The sequence below is a fragment of the Limanda limanda genome, chromosome 5, assembly GCF_963576545.1.
Source record: "Limanda limanda chromosome 5, fLimLim1.1, whole genome shotgun sequence".
In the NCBI taxonomy this organism is placed as follows: Eukaryota; Metazoa; Chordata; class Actinopteri; order Pleuronectiformes; family Pleuronectidae; genus Limanda; species Limanda limanda.
In genome coordinates, this window is record NC_083640.1 from 14,301,449 (window position 1) to 14,325,982 (window position 24,534).

General features: G+C 43.1%; 1 protein-coding gene across 1 annotated transcript; it reads left to right on the forward strand.

The window, feature by feature from the left end:
- Positions 1–1,615: 1,615 nt before the first annotated feature.
- Positions 1,616–24,459, forward strand: sgsm1a (small G protein signaling modulator 1a). The gene is made up of 26 exons (XM_061071542.1): positions 1,616–1,666; positions 1,776–1,819; positions 7,426–7,501; positions 11,796–11,958; positions 12,233–12,385; positions 12,482–12,549; positions 13,492–13,637; positions 14,152–14,289; positions 15,031–15,155; positions 16,067–16,134; positions 16,260–16,423; positions 16,825–16,954; positions 17,295–17,438; positions 17,977–18,106; positions 18,548–18,612; positions 18,702–18,847; positions 19,480–19,608; positions 19,728–19,907; positions 20,279–20,350; positions 20,586–21,767; positions 21,864–21,988; positions 23,197–23,279; positions 23,413–23,522; positions 23,654–23,750; positions 23,972–24,139; positions 24,312–24,459. The coding sequence occupies exons 1-26, from the start codon at positions 1,648–1,650 to the stop codon at positions 24,398–24,400; spliced, it is 4,014 nt and encodes a 1,337-aa protein (XP_060927525.1). The 5' UTR covers positions 1,616–1,647; the 3' UTR covers positions 24,401–24,459.
- The last annotated feature ends 75 nt before the right edge of the window (positions 24,460–24,534 follow it).

Below are 24,534 nucleotides of genomic sequence, written 5' to 3' on the forward strand. Positions count from 1 at the left end.
TTCTCAGCTGGTTCAGGGGTAAATGATGCTGGTCTTCACAGGTGACTGACCTACGCAAGCCTGTAGCCGCCCCCCACCCCCCACAGGAGATAATGTGCTTGTGTGTGTGTGTGTGTGTGTGTGTGTGTGTGTGTGTGTGTGTGTGTGTGTGTGTGTGTGTGTGTGTGTGTGTGTGTGTGTGTGTGTGTGTGTGTGTGTGTGTGTGGCCGCGGCGCTTCCCGGTTCTTCCCGGCATTACGCTGCCGGTACGAACATGGGCGAGGAAATGAGGCGGACCGCTTTTCGCGACGCTTCTACCTCCGGTGCGTCCCGGGGTTAGAGGATGATGGTGTGACGTTAATATATTATTTTACATTGCATGTGTCACGTCATGATAATTCAGTCTCTTGTGCCGCCCTCTCGGCATTTTTCACCGCCTATGTCGCCTGTACCAGGAGCCGCCCCTGATTCTACACATGGTCTTAATGTGTGATTCTGAGATTTAAAGTGTTTAGGACAAGAATCAAGAATCATATCTGGACAGCTTGAGAATTTCACCGGTATTAAAAGGGAGACACGATGAGAGTTTTATGGAGCCTGCTCCTCTCAGTCTGTCATCTTGTGTTATCACTCGCTCCACCTGATCTACCTGACAGCTCCGTCCTCCAGGCAGAGCTGGACTTACAGCCCCAGGACTCTGGTGCACTGAAGCCTCCCGACTTACTCCAGCTGACTCACACTGTGTTTTTCTTGAACATGATCACACTAATATGCTGCACACAAGTGTGAAAACTTGTTTCCATATTTCTATATAAAACCCTAGAAATTATAATCCGTATGGACACATTGATTGTTTTTGTGTCTAGGGCATTAGGCAATAAAAAATTACAAGTTATCTGTGTTTATTAGGGGTAAAGTTTTAATCATGTGTGCCATAAAAGAAAATGGTTAAATCTTATCGTAGATTTATAATTTTGCGCTTTTATACAGTTTTCTTCAAAGGTGCTGAACTTAACTCAGCTCATCCCATCCCATCCCATCTTATCTTAACTCATCTCATCTTATATTATCTTATCTTAACCAAATGGAAGGTCAGAAAAAAACAAAATAAATTTTAAGTTACTGTATTTGCAGATACCTCATCTGGCAGGCCGAAAGGTGTCTCTGCATCTTGACCACAAGGTGGCGTGAAGACAAAACATTTCCATGTCAGGGAAATTCAACTCCAACTCTGACATCCACCTCTTCTGAGCACATGCTTGTTTTCAGCTCAACAATATAAACATACGTATTTCCATAGAATGATTTCATTGGAAAAATAACACACCAAGTTATTATATACTGTACATCTATACATATACATGAAATATACATCAGTGTTGTTCTTAATAGCATAATGTAATAGCAGCGTATATGTGTGGATATAGCATTGTAGTAAGAAATATATTTAGCAAAGAAAGAGAAAGTGTGTGCTCGCGCGTGTGTGTCTGTGTGTGTGTCTGTGTGTGTCTGCGTGTGTGTGACTGTGTTTATGTGTGCGTGTGTGTCTGTGTGTGTGTCTTTAAGGGGCGGGTGTAAAGCGGAGGTGTAGTCGTGAGCCACATCTCTGCGAACAAGCGCCACTCAGCTGATGGGAGGGGACCTGCTCACAGGCTGGAGACAGGATCCATGGCAACAATCATGGCAGGTGGGAACAAAAACACACATTTAAAAACCTGTATATCTGTAAATGTCTGTTGTGTCGTGGTGATCAGACGGAGTCAGAATGTTAAAAGCTGTACGTGCCTGTGTTCCAGAGGCAGAGACTCGTCAGAAGCTGCTGCGCACCGTCAAGAAGGAGGTGGGTGTTTCTATCGACTTGGAAAAACAAACACTTTGCTTCATGTGAACCAGCGCGGTTCTACGTGCACGCGCACAGGCTAGTTCCACATGAGCCATAACATGTGCGAGTGCTGATCTTTACCACAAAGACCAGAACACAAGGTTGCACTAGATACAAGAAGAACAGCAGAGATCCAGTGCGGCTGAGTGTGTTAGAGTCATATGTTAGAATGTGTTTAACATGTTCTTTGTGGTCAGTGCGTGTGTTGGTGCAGCAGCTCAGTGATGATGGTGGAGAAGGAAACAGATTGTGTGTGTTGGTGGTGTTTATGGCACCGGAGCAAACCACCATCATCTCTCTGCCAACACACAGACTGTGTGCGGCTCAGGTTTTACTCATGTTATAGGGACCTGAACCTGTTTACACAGTCACATTATGGGGTCCTGTCTTTCTGATGTGGACTAAAAGCATGTCCCAATAATGCAAATCATCAAGGTGGATACATGCTGGGGGGTTAGGGTTGTTTAGATTTGGGTTATGTTTGGTTACATTAGGGTTAGGTTTAGGTTAGGCTTTGGTTAAGGTTATGTTATGGTGTTAACTACGGTTAGAGTAAGTCGCCATGAAATCAATGTAAGTCAAAGTAATGTCCTCTGAAGTCATGGAGACATGATTGTGTGTGTGTGCGTGTGTTTCTGTATTTCTTTGTGAGGACCATTTAAAGCAAAGACCCTGCAGAGTGAGGACAATTTTGTAAACTAAAGACATCTTGACCTGTCCTCACTTTATCAATGGGCTGTTTGAGGGTTAGATTTGGTTTTAGGGTTAGGTTAGGTTACAATTATGGTTGGGCATGTTAAGGTTTGGGTAAGGGGCTAGGAAATGTGTTATGTCAATAGGGTTAGGGTCCTCACTAAGATATAATTACAAACGTGTATGTTTGTGTGCGCGTTTGTGTGTGTGTTTGTGTGGATCAGCTCTGGAGGTTTGTTTATTTGTGTTTTCAACACTTCATTATTTAAAGTGACACACACGAGATGACCTGAGTTCAGCAGAGATCAAATCCTACATCACTGCCTTTAATGAAGAGCTGTTCATCCCTGTGGACGAAGAGCTTTTTACGGGAGGTGTTCATGGTCCGCTGTTTGCTAAATGACACACAATTAGTGACAAAGATCTCTGACACATCACTGACTGTTTGGAAAGGTCACATAAGCCTGTCATCGTTTCACATGAAGGAAAATGGGGCTGATGCTAAGATCTGATACAGGGAAGGAGATTGACTGAGGAGTAATTTGTTAACTTCTAATGTCTGATTGGATTTGGATTTGTAAAGAAAAGCAACATAAAATCCAACATTTAGACAAATGCAATTAATTCACATAACATTATAGGAGCTATACACAGTTTGAATCGTGAATAAAACGTGAATACAGACAACAACTCCCATGATCCTTTGCTGCTTCACGACATCATCACTCTAGGTTTTTTTGTAATTGTTTTGATCGAGAGACTCTTAGCGGCCGGAGTTACATATTGTACATGTGATGAACACAAGGTAACTAGTCAGGTTTAGTTTGATTCTTATGGTTTATGTTTGCAGCGATATGGTTGGAACTTATAGCTGGTGCTGTAAAACACAATTAAGTTTCCATAGTGATTAAGATATTGAGTATTTATAGTTAAAGCAATATATTAGATAGTTCATTCATTGTGAAAGGAAAGCTGAAGACCAGACTCCATTGTTTCTCCATTGTTCTACAGTGACGTAAAGCTTTTCTGTTTCTCACTGTTTGTTCAAGGAAGGTTTTCTCAATATCACCAACACTTCATTTAACATTTACATTCACAGTATCACAGCTTTCCTCTTCCACTGCTGTTGGTCTGAGTCAAAAGCTCATTGAAGCAGAGCAACATCAATATTAGTTTAACTGGCTCAGACAAGGTTATACTCCTTTTCTTTTCCCCTCACTTTTCTAGCTTGTTCTGCTTTTTAAAAAAAATTAGTTTCACCTCCGATTGCCTCGTAAATAACAGGACTTTAATTCTGTCAAGCAAACACGTAAAAATCACATACTGGATCTTGTGAAAAGAGGAAAGTAGAGACTTTGTTCTGATTTGTTTTTCCTCTGAGTCATGTTTGCAGTCTTATCAGCAGAGACCAGACCCTTCCCATGATTAAACCTGCTTCCTGTGTGCTGGTACGGCCTCGCTGAGATTCATTCACCGGTGACTGTTTCACTGTTTTCCACAAATGCAGCCTGATGATGGACTCTGCAGATGGACTCACTTGGTCCGCAGATAGCGCTTCTTGAAAATCAACATTTTATATGAATTTTTTTTTTTTTTTTAGATATACCGAAGAGATATAGAGAAAGATGTTGTTTGAGCTGGTTTCCCGTTAATTTATGATTATTATAACTTTGCGTGGGTTCCAGCATATGGCGTCTCGATGCTGTGTGTTCTCACACTCTCCTGGTCCAGCTGGTTATGTGCCACCTGTCTGCTCAAATAGACTTGGATATAGGTCAGTATCCCGAGAGAGCGGAAGGCCTGTGGCAGCAGAATTACCTTCTGGTTTGGAGGAAATTTCCTATTTACCTCGGCTTTGATACAGAACCCATCTCCGTCTGCCTCTCTCTCTTTCTCTCGCTTTGATTGTGCGCCTCCCTCTGTCTTTGTGTATATCACTCACGCACTCGAACGCAAATACACATCTGTGTTTGCCAAAGGAGAGGAGGTGGGGGTAGGAAACACAAAGGCCACAGGGATCAGAAGCATTTACTTTCCAGTCTCACAAGGTTTCAGACAGAGGAGACGGAGATAATCCTCCAGTCTTGTTCTGTGTTTTCTGGTTTATAGGTGTCATAATTCATGGTCATTCCTAGAAAACAGGGTGGATGCACATTGCAGGATAAGGCTGCAGAGAGATCATTGTTCTGTGAGTGAAATAAAACTTCACAAACTCAAGCGTTAAAAAAAATACATTTCTGTCCGACACTGGCATTGGGTGAGAGATGGGAGACACACTAGACAGTTCGTCAACAAACAGAGTAAAACATCAATTCACACAATTTAGAGTCTCCGGTTATCTTAACTCCAACATCTGCATTTCTTTGGGCTGTGGAAGGAAGCAGGAGTACCTGGAGAAAACCTACAGGGAGAACATTTATCTCCAGAAAGACCCCAGCCGAACTAGGATTCAAACCGAGAACCCTCTTGCTGTGAGGCATATCGCAGAAAAAGAGAAGCCACACCCCTTGCACCCATAAAGTTATAATAAAACAATCATCTGCAGCCTGGACAAACAATAACCAACAAGGGCTAAATACTACTTTGGCTCGTACAACAAGAATTCCATAAAGCACTCAGAGATACTGTTAATTTTGAACATCTGCATTTCCGTGACAAACGGGCGACTTCTTGTGCAGCCGAAGATAATGTGATAACGATCAAAAGCTCCAGAAGAGCGCCTGAATAGACCCTGTGGGGAGACTGTGTAGTGGTTGCATTGATTTTGTGCTTCTTGCCGTGTAATAGTCTGCTCGTTCATTATTAAATCATCATTCAAACAATGGAACCGTAATTCAAATAGATAGCCTCACATCAGAGCTGAAGCTCCATGTGTGCGCCTGGATTCACATGAATAACAGTGATGAAGATTTCGCTTCTTTTTTTCCGCGCTGTGTCTTCCTCCCTTCATTCATCAGTGGCCACACAGACGATGAATAATGAAGGGTGGGTGTTAATGGATGTGGCTTTCTCTCTGCCTCTTATTTCTTGCCTCTGCTGTTGCAGGAGTTAATTGGAAATACTCTGAAGATCTTTTATCACCCTGTGATGCCTCCAAGCTGCATTGGTTAGTTAGAGTAGATTCAACATTAATGACTGTTGTCACGTCACGCACATCGATAAAGTCCAGTGAAAATGTATTGACCATTATGGATTTATATCTTTTTGCAAATGAACAATACCATATTAACACATTAAGTCTCTATATGAAGCTGGAGATGGAAATGATGGAGTTGGTGGAGTTAAAGAAGCCGCAGTTCTTTTTGTTTGTTTCCGAGATGAATGAATATTGTTGTCGCATCCTCTTAGGCGGAAGTGATCCACTGTGCGACACGTGCCGTCTCCATGGAAACACACAGGTTGTCAGTGCTCAGACACCTCACCATATGAATTCCTCAGAGACCTGATCTGTCACTGAGAGGAAAAAATATCAGTAGTCTGCAGCTTCAAGTTGGCAATCAGTTCTTTCTGCGTCAGGTGCACGCAGAGAGAAAAGCAGTGGATATTCATCCCCTGTACGGCTTTTCCATAGGTCTGTTCATGTGCCTGTGTGCCACGTTTGTTAATAACAGTCGGAATGAGGGAAGATGATGTTGTATTTATTGTGTAATAATACAATTTATACTGAGGTATAACATCTCTCATTTCAAGATCTCTGGTTCTACGAGGTTTTAATGTGAAATTGAGGAACTCTTTCTTTCGATTATTATCCAGAAACAGATCTTCACAGCTGTTTTTTTGGGGGGGATGGGGGGGATTATTGATTAAACTTATTGGTAAAGAAGGTCAAACTAATCTTATTACTTACATTGAAATGCAGCTTAGCAGTGCATCAATACAAATCTAATCTTGTGTGACACTGTGAAAGAGCCCATCCCTCTGAATAATGATTACTTTAACATTTTAAAAGACATTGTGATTCTAATGCCCCTGTTATGAATGGATGCTTTAACTCATTTATTTATCACTGTTACCCTTCCGTTGAAATGTACACGTATTATAATCCATCTGTGACCAGCCAGTAAACCAGATATCAAAATGATTGGTCCATAAAATTGAGCCGTAGTGGGAAATTAGATCTTATTTTAATTTATCTCTTGGAAAATTTTATGATGAAGCTGTAAATATTAAACTGTGAAAACTGATATTGCTTGACAGCTGGTGCATCATGAACACTGAGCTGGATCACAGGGAAAAGGCTGAACTTGGCCGTGTGGTGTGGCCACAGTGGAGAGACACATCTCAGCAGGAAATTAGAGACGTCTGCACAACTCTGTCGGAGGTTGATAGTCCCCATGCAGATCGCAGAGCGGTGCCCACACATGGGGTGTCTCCATAGCTACAGGAAGGATTGATTAATCAGTCATCTTTAACTATTGGTTTTGTCGCTGCTGTCAGGTCACAGTGAAGAAGCCTTGACAACCTCACCCCCCCCCCCACACCCCAAGCACCCTCAAATGTAAAACCTCCATTTCCCAGAAGAGCTGGTGACTCATCCAGCAACTCAACATGCACGCTCCCCCCCCACTCTGGTGTGTTCTTCTGCCTCTTAACTTTTCCCCCCCCAGTCCATCCCTGATTCCCAGACGTGCTTTAATTAAATAACTCTCAGAATGAATCCGTCAATCACATGTATCACTCTGTCACCAACAGAGTCATCACAGATGATGTGTTTGAGTGTGTGTGTGTGTGTGTGTGTGTGTGTGTGTGTGTGTGTGTGTGTGTGTGTGTGTGTGTGTGTGTGTGTGTGTGTGTGTGTGTGTGTGTCAGTGTGAGACAGACAGTCGCATATTAATGAGTGACTCATCCAGCATCTGCTCCGACATTGACAGGTGAAGCAGATTATGGAAGAAGCCGTGACCAGGAAATTTGTCCACGAAGACAGCAGCCATATTGTATCTTTTTGTGGTGAGTCATCAAAAACACAAATGGATCCCTCATTCATTTGAATTTTCAAATTCAACAACTCTGCAACACCCTTGTTGTCTCTTTTACCTGATGAGCGCTACTGTTACTGTGATATTTTCTTTTCTAATACATGCCCATATCAGGAGTCAAAGGAAATGTTTGATGTTTCAGCCATATTCTGATTTAACCTTATCAAGACAATAGTCTTGACAATAAACTAAAAAGCATGTATACATTTTCAATCGCATTCTAAAGACCTTTTGGAGTTTTCACAGCATTTTGGCAAAATCAACATGTGCAGCAGTTACCAACTGCTCGCTGTCACAATCAGACTATATGTGCTCTGTAACATGTAAACAGGAAAATAAATTGCTACATATTATAGTATATATATATTATATGTCATTTGGCGGACGCTTTTATCCAAAGCGACTTACAGTTAGTGTATTCCACATCTATGAGGGGCCATTTCGGGGTTCAGTATCTTGCCCAAGGCCACGTCGGCATGCATCTTGTTCAGACTAAAGTGAATAATCAGAATATTGGTGTCCACTGTTTATTTCAACAGTACCACAAACAAAGAATTACAGCTAATTATTCACAATTTTATACATTTATACAAATAGAAACACTGGCAACAGTAAGAGGTACTGGGTATTCAGTATATCTCCTTACGAAATAAAGTTGGTGGTCCATATTATTGGTCCTTTTTTCGTTTCATAGTGATCTTTGTCCAACATCAATAATATATTTTAAAACCTCTTTAATCAGGAAGGAAGTCAAGATTTACGCTGTTACAATAAAACAGGGAGTTTTCTACTGTGGTGTCAAGAGCTCCATCATCGGCATAAAGTGTAAAATTGAATTTATGGGTTTTCAAAGATAAATATTTCACCCAACGTTACTTTTTTCATCTCTTAATGGCACTTATAGAGTGCAGCGTGACTATTGTGAGAAACAATGTGATTATTTTGAGAAACACAATAATCACATGCAGACGCTCACACTGGTCAGATGTGACGAGCTGTAATCGGCGGTTCTAAGATTTATTTCAGACTCGCATGAGGTCAATAAAGGCAAAAGACAATAAGAGCAGATACTTCTGCTAAAGTCCAACAGTCTCATCAAATTCAATCAAGTTGCGCATAATTCAACACACTCATAGATATCAGGTCCCTGTGTCAGATTTTTTTCTTGGGAAAACTGATATATTAAAGAAAGTAAGAAAGAAATCCTGGATCCACGCCAAAATATAATGGGTCCTAATTATTTTTGTTTGATTGTCCTCACAGACAAACTGCAATCAAAACATCTTTTGGGGGATTAACAAAACAAAATATTGTGAAGAGAATAAAATGTCCCAGTCAATATAATGTACATAACACGGCCTATGTGTTGTGCTTCACAGAAGTAAGATCACAATCTCCTCATCTGCTTCTCACAGTGTGCAGAGAATTTGCAGCGCAGCTTGAAAACCTTATTAAACCAGTGAAAGAGAACGACGTTGCACATCCATCCCACCCAATAATCAGCTTAGTCCAAACCTCTCTTTATTCTTTTGTTTTTCTCTGTGAGGGTTATGAAAATAATTTGTCACAGAACACAGACTTTATTTCTTATTACAGTGTGATACTGGGCCATATCATTTCCTCTTCTGCTGTCGTACCTCCCAGTGGACACGTAGCAGCTCCGCTCAGGAGGACCCTCTCCTCTCTTTGCTCTGTCGAACGGCCGCAGCTTCCTCCTCCTCCTGACTCTCCCTGTGATCCCTGCAGTGGCTCTTGTTACTCCACGTCCTCTTGCGGCTGTGGTCTGTTCACAGCCCAGACTGACTGAGTGATTGAGAGAGTGGAGGATGGGGGATGAGCTCGGCCGGCTCACCAGGGAGCAATTAGCCTCCACCATCTTGGCTACTTTGATAAGCTGCTCGGGCAGAGTAAATGAGAAATTGCAGACGCTGTGGAGAGGAAATCAGATCGCCGCTGTCAAATTTTGTTGTGAATCAATGAGAAGTAGCTCAGCACATACATGTGAGATACAGCTGTATTGGTGAAGCTCTGTTTAATGAATTTCTAGCCCTCGCTTCTTATGCTATATGAGCCGTGTCACATCACAACAATTCTCCTGAACGGCCTCTGTAGGAGCAAACACAGGAAGGTTGAATAATAAGAAATAAGATGATTATAGATTAATACACTTAATAAAAGTTTCTAAGAATGATTTCTAAGTATTTATATTATCAATAACTGATCAATCTAGTGATTGCTTTTGGCAATTAAGTGATATTTCTTTCTATGAAATGTCAAATAATTTACTCTATCTCAGGACACCCGAGTATAATTAAAGGCAAAAAAAAACGTTTTTATTTATCCAACTAAATTAGAACATAGCAGAAGCTGTATGATTTAAATAATACAAATGCTGAATTGATCAGTAACTTATTGACTTATTGATGGATCCTTTCAGAAGTGTCCATGTTAAGACCTTGTGTTGGTGCCTCTTTGCGGCTCTCAGTGGAGTGAGGCGACTGTGGCTTTGTGTTAATGCACTCAGTTGCCACAGATACAGGATGATTAGAGATAATTTACTGTTTTTACCAGGAGCGACAGCACAAAGGGCTGATCCCGCTGATATGAGGCACATTTTCCTCACAGAACATTTACACACTCGCTGGCTGCTGTTTGCGACAGATAAAACATTGAATCTTAATATGTTGATGGTCTCGTATGTGGAAGACTCCGGCCCCTCGTCTCTCACACCTTCAAGTTTTTATCTATACGTTCCCCATGGCGACTAAACAAATTTATATAATAATTATTATTTTGAGACGACCACTGATGCTGCTGTTCATTTCGTTTGAAGGTTCTTTGTGCAGACACTGTGGCACACTGGGAATTAAAGTTGTTATCTGTGTCTTAGAGCCGAGACATTAGCTGTGAAAAAGGTGTGAAGGTTTGGGAGCAGATTTCTCTGCATCTTCCTCGGCCATCTGAGACTAGTTAGTGGTAACGATGACAGAGCAATGGTGATGAGCTATATCTGAGACCTTGTAACGTTACGCTTTGTTCTGACATTAAGCTTCCTGCTCTTACATCATGTGGAGAAAACAGGCAAAAAAACTCTGTGAGGGAGAGGGAGGATGACGAAGGAAACGAGGAACTGTAAAGGAGAAAAGATTTAATTAAATAAAATGAAAACCACACCTGAAAGATGATGGTTTGGATGACACTTTTATTGTCTAGCTTGAGGTAAAACCGAGATGATAGTGAGAGCGGTGACAGGTTTACAGAGCGATGATGGTGGCAGGAGAGAAGGGAAGCAGTGTTTAAGGGAGTATGGATGATGGAAAGAGATTGTGATGCTGATGAGTCGTCGCCATCCCTCCCTCCGCTCAGCTCTCCCAGAGCTCGAGCTCTCCATCAACGGGGGTTGCCATGGTAACCCCAGCCTTCCCCCTGACCCCATGTGAGCAGAGCCGCAGGATTAGCCCTGAAAGAGAACTCAAATGTCAACACAGCTCCAGGCCCTGCCACGTAGGCCTGAGAGCGAGCAGAGCAGAGGGGCGACTGTTTTTCTGCTCAGTAAGATGATTGTGCAAATGTGTGTTTTCCTGTCACAGACTTACTGGATAATCTAAGCTCATGCTAAAATGATTACGTGAAGATATGACTTCATTAAAAAGTGGCTATCATGCACATTGAAACACAATTCAGAAAATTTGATACAAAAAATAATTAAATGGATAAAATATGAAAATAAAAAATTGTGAAAATACTGTATCCCAGAAAAGTGAAGTTAACATTCATCGTTAACTCCCTGTATATTGTCACTGAGTTGACTGTGCTAAATTTAATTGTTAATTTTTTCTTTATTTGATTAGATGTAAATGTTATGCAACTTATGCAGGTTTACCTCAAGTGATACAAATAAAAGCGGTTCATATTATGTGTATATATAAATTTCCTTCAAACAACAGCTGAAATGACCACAAAAGGTCTATGGAATGCTTTTGTGTTTGAGCAATTCTTTTTTCCTGATGGAAACTGAGCTAAAACAAATGTTTGCTAATAGTCCCCTTTGGTGGATGTTTAAGTAAACGGATGTTTACTTAAATGTTAGCAAAATGTCAGTGTTGTGTTTGCTCCCAGGTGGCCAAAATATTTGTTATTTCTATTTTAATTTGTAGTAATATAGAAATTATATGTTTTAATTACACAAAGGTGTTATGGCAAGAAAACAATTTTTTTTTTGTTCATTTTGTTTTTCAAAAGGATTTTTGCTTGTTTCCAAACAGCTGCGGTGGAGGCATGTGTTCTGCACGGGCTGAGGCGACGAGTAGCTGGTTTTCTGCGCAGCAACAAGATAGCGGCACTCTTCATGAAGGTGGGGAAAAGCTTTGCTCCTGCTGAGGAGCTGTGTAGGAAGGCCCAGGAGCTCGAGCAGATCATCGAGACAAAGTGAGGGACGCACACACATCCCAGTTCCTTCTCACACATTGCACCAGACTTCAAAGCCCACATCAAAGCTTGTTTGATTGTACCAGTGAAAAGCACTGAAAACAAACGGCCGTCCACGTGTACCCGAAGGACTTTTTTTTATTGTGAAATGCTTCTAAATAATTCATGTTTATAATCTTTTATGAGTCACGTTGCCATTAGCTTCAAGCACATGCAGTTTTACTTAATGGAAATTTAAAAAAAACATGCTGAGTTTTTCTCTGTCGCTCTGCAGACGAAGTCAAAGCTTGCAGAGTCAGGACAGCATTCGTAAGATGCCCCGGCTGCCCGGCCTCGGCCCACAGGGAGCCAAGAACCTGTGGATCCGGGCGGCTCTTTTTGAAAAAGTGCTGGACAAGATCGTTCTCTACTTGGTGGAGAACAGCAGGTAGAGTGAGAGGAGCCAATGATCTTCTGTCCAGCTGTTTGTCTTGTCAGAACACTATGTCCTCTCAAATTTCCCCCTCTCACGTTTGTCTTCCAGTAAATACTACGAGAAAGAGGCTGTTCTAATGGACAATGTAGATGGACCTATCCTTGCCTCTTTGTTAGGTAATTATGTGCCACATTAAGCAAGTATCTGTGGGATTTATTGCAATCATCGAGCATTGAGCTACATACTGGTTTGGGCTCAAAATGTGAGATTGTGTTTTTTCAGGACACACTCTCACCTGTACAAGGACATTATTCTGCTCTGTACTTTCTTACAGGGCAATTTGGTTCCTCTGCCCTTTGTCCACTCAAGAAATATGTGCCACCAAAAAATATGCTTTCAATCAAGAGTCTTTTTCTTGGTATATTTTTTGCGTTATTGGTTGACTTGAAAGGAAAAAGTTCTAACAGGCTCAGAAACAGGAACAAGTGATCCCTCACTGGCTTCCCACCATTGGAAAGTGACAGTTAGTTTCAGCGGAGCTAAGCCAGGACTGGGTCTGAGGTTTGTGAGACCCAGATGTCTGCATCAGAAACCGTTTATTGATGCTGGATGCATAGAGAAAGAGAAGGATGAGCAATACAATTCAACCTTGAGTTATTCCGCCCATTTCTGCAGGCTTTCCATCATAGGAAGAACTAAACTCAACTATCCTGCCATGCGAGAGACTTGCACTTTTTATATCAATTTCCTCTATCCCTAATCTAGGTCCTCCTAATTTTGGGTGCAGAAGTGAACTATAGGCAAGATACTGAAACCCAAATTGCCCCTGAACGGCTGTGTGTGATGTGTGATAGCGAAAGTGCTGCACATAGATGCACTGTTTGAATATGTGTGTGAACGGGAGAATGAGTGTAAAGCACTCTGGGTGGTCAACTGGACTAGAAAACCGCCACATGAATAAAGACCATTTACCATAATCAAGACAAGAAAGCAGGTTCTACCTTTTTCTATCCTTCTCTTTTCATTTTGATTGTGAGGAGAATCAAGTGCCCATCATTGGTTAGCAAAGCCATCAGCTGATGTCTGCAGAACCTGACTGTGTTCTTCCCTTCCGACAGTCGGACCTTGTGCTTTGGAGTACACCAAGATGAAGACCGCTGACCACTTCTGGACCGACCCGTCCGCTGACGAGCTGGTGCAGAGACATCGCATCCACGGTGGCAACTGCCGGCAGGACTCTCCCACCAAGAGGCCGGCACTGTGTGTAAGTCATGATCCGGTCACACAGTGCTCCACCATGCACGCTCTGTTTATTTCACCCCCTTGTGTATGTGTAGTACACGATTACTAGCACATGTGCAGCGTTTTAGTCGTGTATCTGTTTAATTTCCATTCTCCTGTGGGTCTGATGAAAGTGGACCTGCTGATATTACCACATGAAGTGAAGCACAATGTGTCCCAGGAGACACAATGAGTGTACAGAGTCTTCTTGTTCAGTCCTCAAGTGAACAATGAAATAGGTCAACAAACCACAGTAGTTCTTACAGTTGTGTATTAACTCACAAAACGAAGAAGAAGAGAGGATGCATTGGTGCTTATGAATGAATTTCATATCTCTTCTTCAGTCTTATGAAAGATGAATTTGCTTTTTTCCTGTAAAATATTCTGTGTTGTGATTAGCCAGCTGTTATTCATAGTGCAGTGCATTCACCAGTTGACCGCTGGCTCACGATGTTGGTGATCTGATATGATGTGTTGTGTGTCTGCGTTTGGGGAAGTTCCAGAAGCGGCACTCTAGCAGCAGCATGGACGAACGCCCTTCCCCCTCGCCGTCTGCTCGGGAATATGTGGAGTCACTGCATCAGAACAACAGGGCGACCTTACTGTTCGGCAAAAACAACGTGCTCGTGCAACCGGTAACTGGCCTCACTTCTCTTAAACACTCACACATACATAACATGACTTTCAATTTAAACCATGTACAGAAGGTACAAATATGATTGTTCTACCAATGTCAGCACACAACTACTTAACTAATATCCATGACATTTTGTGGAGGGGTGCGGCATGAACCAAGAAATAACCTTTTGTTTGGTGCGGATCCACATCGGGGGGAAAATCTTGGGGAAAAAATGACTTGCTTAATGGGATGTTTTTTTTAAAATGTTCATTGATTTATCTGATTATAATTAATGGATCTCAATGAAAGGGAAAATAGGATAATATGAATCCAATTTGGTGCAGATCCAAATGAAAAATCCAGGTCTGGTGAATTTAAATGTGGTTTCATAAGTAGACTGTTGGGCCTTGGCAAACCAAGCCCTCTCCTGAGTGCCATCCTAGTTGTGTATGTGCAAGCAAGTATATTAACCTGTTGAAACTGCCTCCCATGTCTGTTTGACTCATTTAAATTCATGTCAAAAAAAGCTAATAAGAAATCTGGCACATCCCAGACATCCCATGCCTGCTCTAAAATAGCAATACAGAGACAGGCTAATCCAAAAACCTTATTTTCTTCTTTTTTTTACTACAAAAAAGTGATATCCTTGTTCATTTGTGTTGGTACACGCTCCTTTGTGCTTCAGGCTTACAAATACTGACTTTTACTGTTCATTGCATCTAATGAAAAACATCCATCCTCGTTGTTGTTGTTTCAGAGGGACGACATGGAGGCTGTCCCTGGTTACCTCTCCCTGCACCAGACTGCCGACATCATGACCCTGAAGTGGACTCCCAACCAGCTCATGAACGGTTCTGTTGGAGACCTGGACTACGAGCGCAGGTGCAGAATTATTATGATTGCTGTGGTTGCTGCGGCGGCGGAGCCTGCACTTGATAATATCAGTAATCCTCCTCATGCCAAGAATATCTAACATGTGATGTGCTTCCTCAAACGCAAAGAAAACACTTGTGTAACACTCGGGTATTACTGAATAATTCAGTGTGTTTGTGTGTGTGGCCCAGGGGCTCGGTGTGTGTGTGTAGAGGAAATGCTGTTGATCTGATGAGGCTTCTTTTGAGCAGCAGCAGCAGCAGCAGCAGGAGGTTTATTGACGGAGACACTGTCAGACATCTCTCCGCCATGTCATGCTCCTGTGATCGTGCACGGTTTATCTCACCAAATAAAATGGAGAGTCACAGTAAGCAACTCCGCGCCTGCTAATCTGTGTGCACGCTCTCCTGTACTTTATTTTATTAGCCATGAACTTAGTGTTACTTAAGATTTTGATTCATTAAGATAATACATAAACATTCCCAATGGATTTGTTTCTTACTTTTGGGTGTTGATCCTATGGGTTGTTATTACCTCCACCGAGGAGGTTATATTTTCACCATGTCAGGTTTTTTTTGTCTGAAAATATTTCCACAAAACTTGCTGGAAGGAGGCAGTAAGGACTTCATTCAAATTTGGTACGGATCCGGATAATTTTTTTCGTTGATTTCTCAGAGAATAATTCATGGATCTTGATGAAAAAGAAAATATATCTTTAAATAATGTTACAGCAACAAGAGGGCAGTCAAAGATTGAAGACAGTGAAGTAATAATCAATAAACAATAAACATGGAATACAAATACAAAGCCAGATCTAGTTAATTTAACTATGGTTTCATAAGGGAACTGTTGACAGAGGTAAGTACTCTACTGAGAGCCATTCTAATTCTACCGACTGATTTAGATTTTATGTCTTTTAGTGTGTTTTGGGACTATGCCATGACGATTCCTCTCGAGGAGATAGTTTACTTGCACTGTCATCAACAAGGTGGGTCCACTCCAGCCTTTATTCTGAAATCCAGCATTTTACACACAAATGTAATTATTGTCCAGCAATACGTCATCATGAATAGTTTGATTATAAAGGCTTCATTTCCTGTGCACTTCCTGTAGTGGACAGTGGGGGGACGGTGGTGCTGGTCAGTCAGGATGGAATCCAGAGACCTCCGCTGCGCTTCCCCAGGGGAGGACACCTGCTCCAGTTCCTCTCCTGCCTGGAGAACGGCCTCCTTCCCCACGGCCAGCTGGACCCTCCGCTCTGGTCCCAGAGGGGAAAGGTCAGAGCAGGAGGTCTTTGTTATGGCTTCACATCCAGAGCACAATGAAATCAATAAATCAATTTAAAAACTACATTTCTATTTGAACATAAATGCACTGACTCGTTGCAATATGGGTCCGAGGGATGCTGATGAATATGCGGCTTAATGTTCTCTATGCTCCACCACACAAAGTGTCTATTTAAACGAATGGATGTTTTTGTCCGACTGTTAATAGCTGTGAATCTGCAGCTAGGCTGAATAATTAAAACCACCCACACACGCTCAGCCAATATTAATAGGCTCCAGCCTACAGACACTTATCATCTTTAATTCACAAGGATGGTTTAGCCGGGGTAGAAGGGTTTAGCAATTTTTTCTTGTTGGCATTATTTTAGTAACTCATTATTCTCTTGCTGCAGGGGAAGGTGTTTCCGAAGCTGCGAAATAGAGTTCCTCAGGGATCCTCAGAATCGGTCTCGGATAAGGAGGAGGACGAGGCCACGGACTATGTCTTCCGCATCCTCTTTCCAAACAGCCAGTCAGAGTTTGGTGAGTTTCGCTCCACATAAAAGCCAGTTAACACCTGTAGCACCCATGGGTATGGAGGCTGAGCCATCTCACACAAGTGCGTTAATGGAAAACACAAATGCAGAAACTACATCACAACTGCAACAGACACAACAGAAACACAATCTCAACGGAAGTGAGTGACAACGGATGTTGACAATGAAACAAGCTCAGTTGCTTTCTGTGCTCCAGTCGTGGCTGCATGAGGCAATTGAGCCATCCGTTGTCATTCACATCCATTGAGTTTTTGTCTCGGCCACCGTACATGGCCCTCTCCAGATTGTTATGTGTTCATGAAAATGTTGCTCATTGTTTGTTACAGTGACTGTAACTCATCCTCCTCACCTGACTTCCTCCCACTCCCTTCAACCGAGTGGACAGCCACCCTCCAAAGTGGGGACCCTGGTGGTCCCCAAGAGGTCCTGCAGCTGCCCTGAAGAATCCCCCTCACTCACAGGAAGCAGCTGTAACACTGTCACACCTCGGCTCGTCTGTCGGCTTGCGTTGCTTTAATTCCCTTGCATCTAATACGCCCTGCACCTCCGGAAACGTTTATCGACGTGTCCCCTTCTTAAAGCCCCCCCTCGCTCCCTGCCACCTTCTGCCTATTTTTACTGCAGTACAACACAGTAACCTTTTAATGGGCGATGGGCGGACAGCTGAGTGATTGAATGTGGCTACTGAACCAAGAGAGGCTATTGTTCACTTGATCCTTCCCTCTGTAATTCTGTAATTGAATGATGACTTTGTGCTGTCAGATTGTGCATTAATTCCATATTGCATCAATGTCTTTTATGTGCTTCATCTTTGCTCTAGCAGAAATCTCGCTCATACAAATTGAAGCACTTTCAGCATAATTCTGCTCACGCATTAGTGTTTCCCACTGACTTCAAATCATCTAACTGCAAATGTAATTGTTTTTTGAAAGCCTGCGCAGCCTAATGACTTAAGATGATAATGCTGGTGTGTGTGTGTGTTTGTGTGTGTGTGTGCCGGTGCTGCAGTGACTCCTCCAGACTTGATGGATCAGGGAGCTACGATGTGGCATCCCACTCTCAGGAAGGCCTCGTGTTCCTCTTGTTCTCAGGGGAGCTTCTCCGAGGGAGGGACACCCAAGGGCTGTAACCATGAGAGGTGAGAGATAAACACGCTAACTGGACTGAGCTGTGTTGGATCATGACGGGTAAACTGCTGAAGCCTGCAGAGACGCGCCCACTCGCTCTTTACCCCTTAATGCCAAAACCAGAGATCCTCAACAGTAACGAGGAAACCGTAGCAAAGATGCAAGAAGCTAGCAATTACCCAGAAGACAATTATTTGACATTTACCTCACTGGCATGAGATTGTGTGGAAACAATGAGGTGATGAGACAGATAATGTGGGTGAAGGCTATTAAAAAGGCAGGTTAAAATTTGAATAATAAAAGGTTAGCCCCAGCACTATTGTTAAGTCTACATTGGAGAGATGTCTGTGTCTCATATACTCAACACAATATGAATAACAAGAATCATGAACTAGATTTTTTGTTTAATAATAGTAGCACAGTAGAATTATGTGTGCTCTCTCTTCCTGCAGGGCTCCTCTGAAGCTGCTGTGCGACAGCATGAAGTATCAGATCATCTCTCGGGCATTTTACGGCTGTACGTGATTTCTCCCTGAAAAGTCTTAAATATCAGAATTTGATGATCTTCTGCAGAGACACTAATGAATGAACTGTTCTGTGAACTAGGGTTGGCCTACTGCCGTCACCTGTCCACTGTGCGCACACATCTCTCTGCCCTCGTCAATCACACCATCGTGGCGCCCGACACGCCGTGCGATGCCTACAAAGGGCTCACCGCCGAAGTGTGGCAGACGTTCCTTCAGGACTGCACAGTAAGCATCAGCGCGGACAACGCACTGCAACACTTCACAATATGGTCCTAGTGTGTCTCTTTCAATCCTGCACTGTCTCATCCATATTCATCGCCTGCTAATCAAGTGACTCACACCATTAGTTTCACAACAGTTTGCATGAAGTGCAACTTATGACCCGTCAAAGTCCACATCCACAGTTTATATGGACATTAAATCACATTAACCCGGAGTCACATAGATTTTCACAACCAAATATTCTATATTTACTGTGGTAGCTTAAAAAATGTAATACATCTCTCTCGTCCACTTATGGGTAATGTTCAGTTGCCATTGAGAGGGCTCTGTTGACATTACATGTACTAAAGCAAAAAAGACAAGTGGTTAATTAGGAGGACCCTTTTAATTGTTGTAAACAACTATGCTAATCATTTATGAAGAGAGGAGAGGTGGGTGTAAAAGAGGGGAGAGAAGAGAGAGAGGAGGTGGGGATGAGAGGAGGAAAGAGAGACGGGGAACACTTCGGTGTCATATTTAAGAGTCAGACTGGTTGTTATAATAGTGATATTTATCCCCTCCCCCTTTTGGTGGAAGTAAAAATCCAAAGATTGGTCAGAAAGCAGCTACATGTGGAACCTGTCTTGTGCCTTCAGGCCTACAAGGAGCAGGAGCTGCTGCGTCTGGTCTACTTCGGTGGGGTGGAGCCCTGTCTGCGTAAAGAGGTGTGGCCTTTCCTGCTGGGTCACTACCAGTTTGGGATGTCAGAAGCTGAGAGGAAGGAGGTTTGTCCTTTCTATGATTCTGTTTTTTAGCTTTGCCTCCAGAGGCATTTTCCCCGGAACCACTGACCCCTTGATGGTTGACCCCCTCCCCCAACCACTCACCCCCCCCCCCCCCTCAGGTGGACAAACAGGTCCGAGAGTGTTACCAACAGACCATGCGTGAGTGGCTCGGCTGCGAGGAGATCGTCCGCCAGCGGGAGAAGGAGCAGCACGCCGCAGCTTTGGCCAAGTGCTCCTCTGTAGCGAGCGACAGTTCCATTCAGAAGATGATCCATCACGACTCCACTGTGAGCAATGAGGTGAAGCAGTGATAAGTAATGTTTCCCTATTACAAATAAAGAGATTTACTATAGCCAATGTTTGCATTTTTGGAACCTGACCCATCATAGGGACTTTGAGTCTGGACTATTGACTATATAAAGATGGACGACATGATGGCTCCCCAAAAGTGAACACCCGCCTCCTCCATGTTAGCAGATGAGACATCAAGTTCATTTTTTTCTGTGAAATTCGGGTGTTTCATTTTTTATATTTTGGTTTCATTTCTGGACAGTAGGAGGTACTGGAGACACGTTATCTATCTTTATAAAGAGTCTTGGTCTGAAGTGCAAATAGTGTCTCTTTAATAGGAATAATTAATATGTTGGAATGATTGTGTTTTATAATCCAGTCCCAGTCCTCCCAGAGCTCAGACCGACAGAGTCTGGCTCGCCTGCAGAGCGACTCAAGCAGCAGCACACAGGTATCAACATCTCACCTTCAAACACTTTGTGTAGAAAAAAATATTTTCCACAACCGATCAGCTCTGTCACTCCTTAAATCATCATCCTTCGCGCAACAGTTTCTCAACACATGGGAAAGTGTAATCCATGTGATGACAATATTCTGCATCCCTGCATTCTCTCCCTTGCTAGTTCTTCACACCCTTCCACCTCTTCCCCTGGAGTAGTCTGCTTCCCTTTGGCTTGTTCTTTCAGGTGTTTGAGTCCGTAGAGGAGGTGGACCAGATCGAGACGGAGCCCAAGACCGAAGAGGCCAAGCAGGTGCCGAAGATGCCCAACGGAGCTCTGCAGAACGGGACCTGCTCTCCCGACTCTGGACACCCTTCCTCCCGCAACTTCTCAGTCACCTCTGGCCTGTCCGACACTTCCCTCAGCACAGACGACACCGCCGCACCTGACGCAGCCCCGAGATCTGCTGCTGTCCCCCCGGCATCACAGAGCTCGGTCAAACCTGCAGGGGTAGAGGGTGAAGGTTTAACAGAGGAAACGATCAGCCAGGAGAGAACCGAAGTGAAGGACGAAGAGGAGACGCTCGGTGTGACCAAAACTGCAGAAGATACCAAGATTGAGGTGAAGGATAATGACGTGATTCAGCCACTGGAAGAGGAGCAGGTGATGACCGACAAAGAGACGTGTTTGCAAACTAAAAGCCAGGAACATGTGGAAGAGCCAGAATCTACTAAAACAGAGGGAACCAAGTCTGAAGATACAGACATTCAAGGAATTCCATCTTTAAATTCAGGAGAAATAGAAAGAGATGTGTCCGATCAGGATACTGTGAAGGTATCAGCAGCTGCTACAGAATCCAAAGAAGAAATCGTGGAACAGAGTCTCCAGAAAGACGTAGAAGTCAGAGACGAGGAAACGACAAAGCTCGAGGAAAGGATTGTGGAAAAGATGAAGGAAATGGACCAATCAAACACAAGTGAACCGCAAGAAATTAGTTTGAATGAGGGGACAGAAAAAATGGTCCAACCTCATGTGGCTGCTGACATTGAGACCAACCTCCTATTCTCAACAGACACCAGGGTGTCGAGAACGAGAGAAACTTACTGCGCCCCTCAGAAAGAGGAGCCTCAGGTCATGACTGAATCTGACGAGTCTCCCTCAGCCATAGAGATGGAGGAGATCCCCAAAGCCAAGGTTTCCATGGTGCCTCGGAGCAGGAAGGGACGATGCGAGCCCTCGTCTTCCTTTGAGGACTCGGCCCCTCACGCGGAGGAGGAGCAAGGAAAGCACACTCCGGTGGGCCCAGAGTCCGTCCCGTCCGAGGAGCCGCAGATGGAGAGTCTGTACCCTCACTTTGATTCTCTGCCCGGGTCTGGAGACACCAAGAGCAAAGCGACCTCTCAAGGATCTGCTGGGAGTACCTTCTCTGTAAGCTCCCATGTATCTATATATTCATGTACGTTCATGCAAGTCATCTCTGCTATGAGCTTGCTTTATTCATTGTCATCACTTTGTTTGTTTTAGCAAGAGCTGCTGGATTTGTACACGTTAAATCTGCACCGCATTGAAAAGGACGTCCAGCGCTGCGACAGGAACTACTGGTACTTCACTCCTGCCAACCTGGAGAAACTGCGCAACATCATGTGCAGGTAAAACACTGACGGCAGCAGGAAGAAAATGAGTTGTATTAACAAGCAAAACATTCACAGCTTTTTGTATCAATAGAAAATGATTCATCTGCTTTTGGAGGTTGATGGTGTGGGTTTGTTAGTTTAGATAAGAAGACATTAATCACAGGGCTGACACACCGAGACAAACAACCAATCACATTCCTACCTTCTGTCACTAGAGTCCTGAGAGATCCAATCACAAGGTCAGCGTTCACTTTGTCTGCTCACGCCAGGAATTCAAATGATTCGCGAATGTGTCTACTGGGACCACCCGTGATCGAATCTCACTTCCTTGCTCTGTATGCAAATAATCAAAAACGTAATTTGTGTTCGCAAAGACCAAATAATGTCGTTTTTAGCCGGTCTCAGTTTCCGATGACGTTATCTTGTGCAGACAAGATCATTTCCTTGTGGGGACAAGTTAATTTTATGTGCAGCAAATGATTCCCGCTGATGACAATCAGGAACAGCCAGAATTCCATTGTATCACATTACAAGGTGAGATTAAAACTTGATGAGCTGAGTTCTCTCCATCTCGGTGGCTGTGTGCATCTGAAGTCGTTAGAGACGCATATTCATTATTTTTAATTGTCTTTTGCGCTCAAGATAATTTACCTAAATGAATAAAGGGCGTAAATATCACTGCTTTGGATTTTAGTGTTTCTGATGATACTATGATCACAAACAAATCAACATATTCATATTCTGAGAAGCGTAAAAAATATGTTTGATTCATTGTTAAACTGTAGTGGGTCAGAGGACATCGGCTGTCCATGGCCCATGACAGATTAGCGTTAACACAGAGATTTGGATACGTGATCCGATCTCAGGACACATTGAGGAACATTGCCGTGCGTTAGGACCTGTACTTGTTGCTGACCACGTGTGATTGAATAACTCAGGATGGATGTTTATTACCTGAACACTATCACAGAGTCTCTAGTTAACCGAACCCCAAAGCTGCAAGTCTCCACACAGAAAGGTTTTTGGGATTCAAATCGAGAATTTCCGTGGTGTGAGGCAACAGTGCAAATCTCTGTGCCACACTTATACCTAAGAGAGAAGTTATTATAACCTCATTAATTATATAATGCCATGTTTCAAAACCCATACCTTCTGCATTAAAGAAAAATGTGGATTTCCCTCTCGCAGATGCCAGATATAAACCTCGCTCTCTCTGTTTGCAGCTATATCTGGAGGCACCTTGACATCGGCTACGTTCAGGGCATGTGTGATCTGCTGGCTCCGCTCCTAGTCATCCTGGACGATGGTGACTCAACACACTGATGACTCACTTCCTGTTCTCCCCTCTCCCCTGACACGTGGTGTATTTGTACAGATATTGACGGAATGACAGAAAAGAGTTTTCCCACTCACTTGCTCTCTCTGCTTGCTGCTTTCAGAGGCCATGGCCTTCAGCTGCTTCACTGAGCTCATGAAGAGGATGAATCAAAACTTTCCCCACGGAGGCGCTATGGACACTCACTTTGCCAACATGCGCTCTCTAATCCAGGTGACGCAGCCACAGTAAAGTCTCTACACACACTGTAGCGACCCAGTAAATCCATTTGTTTCTCACTTTTCTCCCAACACCAGACTCTTTATTTATTTTCCTGAATCTCCTCTGATCCCCTCTCTGAGTAGATCCTGGATTCTGAGCTGTTTGAGCTTATGCACCAAAACGGAGACTACACCCACTTCTACTTCTGCTACCGCTGGTTTCTCCTGGACTTCAAGCGAGGTAAACTGGCAGAAACGCTGTGACAGACTTGGTGCCAATTAAACGAAGCGAAGAGATACTCTCTTTGCCAAACCAATCTGGAAAATCTGGCCTTGAGAGTTGATGATTATATAATTGTCATAAACTGTTTTTATATTGCTAAAGACTGACATAGGATATCCCTGTTTTGTCTCACAGCCTTTCTTAATATATCTTCTTCTTTTTTGTTCTTATTCTTGAAGAGCTGGTGTACGAGGACGTGTTCACGGTCTGGGAAACCATCTGGGCGGCTAAGTATGCCTCCTCTAGTCACTTTGTCCTCTTCATTGCTCTGGCGCTGGTAGAGATCTACAGGGACATCATCCTGGAGAACAACATGGACTTCACTGACATCATCAAGTTCTTCAATGGTAAAAGGGACTACTTCACATTCTTATACTCTAACAGTGAACACTTTTTTGGAAATTTAGGGGCATTTTCTCATGTAAATTCTATCGAGATGTTTGTATACAAGCTTTTAGAACTGAATTCATTTTTTTTTTAATAGCTGAATGTATTTTTGAGTCTTCCTCTGTCTTTCAGAAATGGCTGAGCACCACAACATAAAACAGATTTTGACCCTGGCCAGAGATCTCGTGTACAAGGTGCAGATGCTGATTGAAAACAAGTGATGGCGCTGTTGTTCCTCTTTTCCATCCATGTAAAGCGTGAGCAGCTGTAGCATCACAAGAGTTACACACACACACACACACACACACACACACACACACACACACACACACACACACACACACACACACACACA

Coding starts and splice junctions, on each gene's coding strand:
- sgsm1a (XM_061071542.1), top strand. Junction 1,820..7,425: donor TGCGCACCGTCAAGAAGGAG/GTGGGTGTTTCT, acceptor CGACATTGACAG/GTGAAGCAGATTATGGAAGA. Junction 7,502..11,795: donor CCATATTGTATCTTTTTGTG/GTGAGTCATCAA, acceptor GTTTCCAAACAG/CTGCGGTGGAGGCATGTGTT.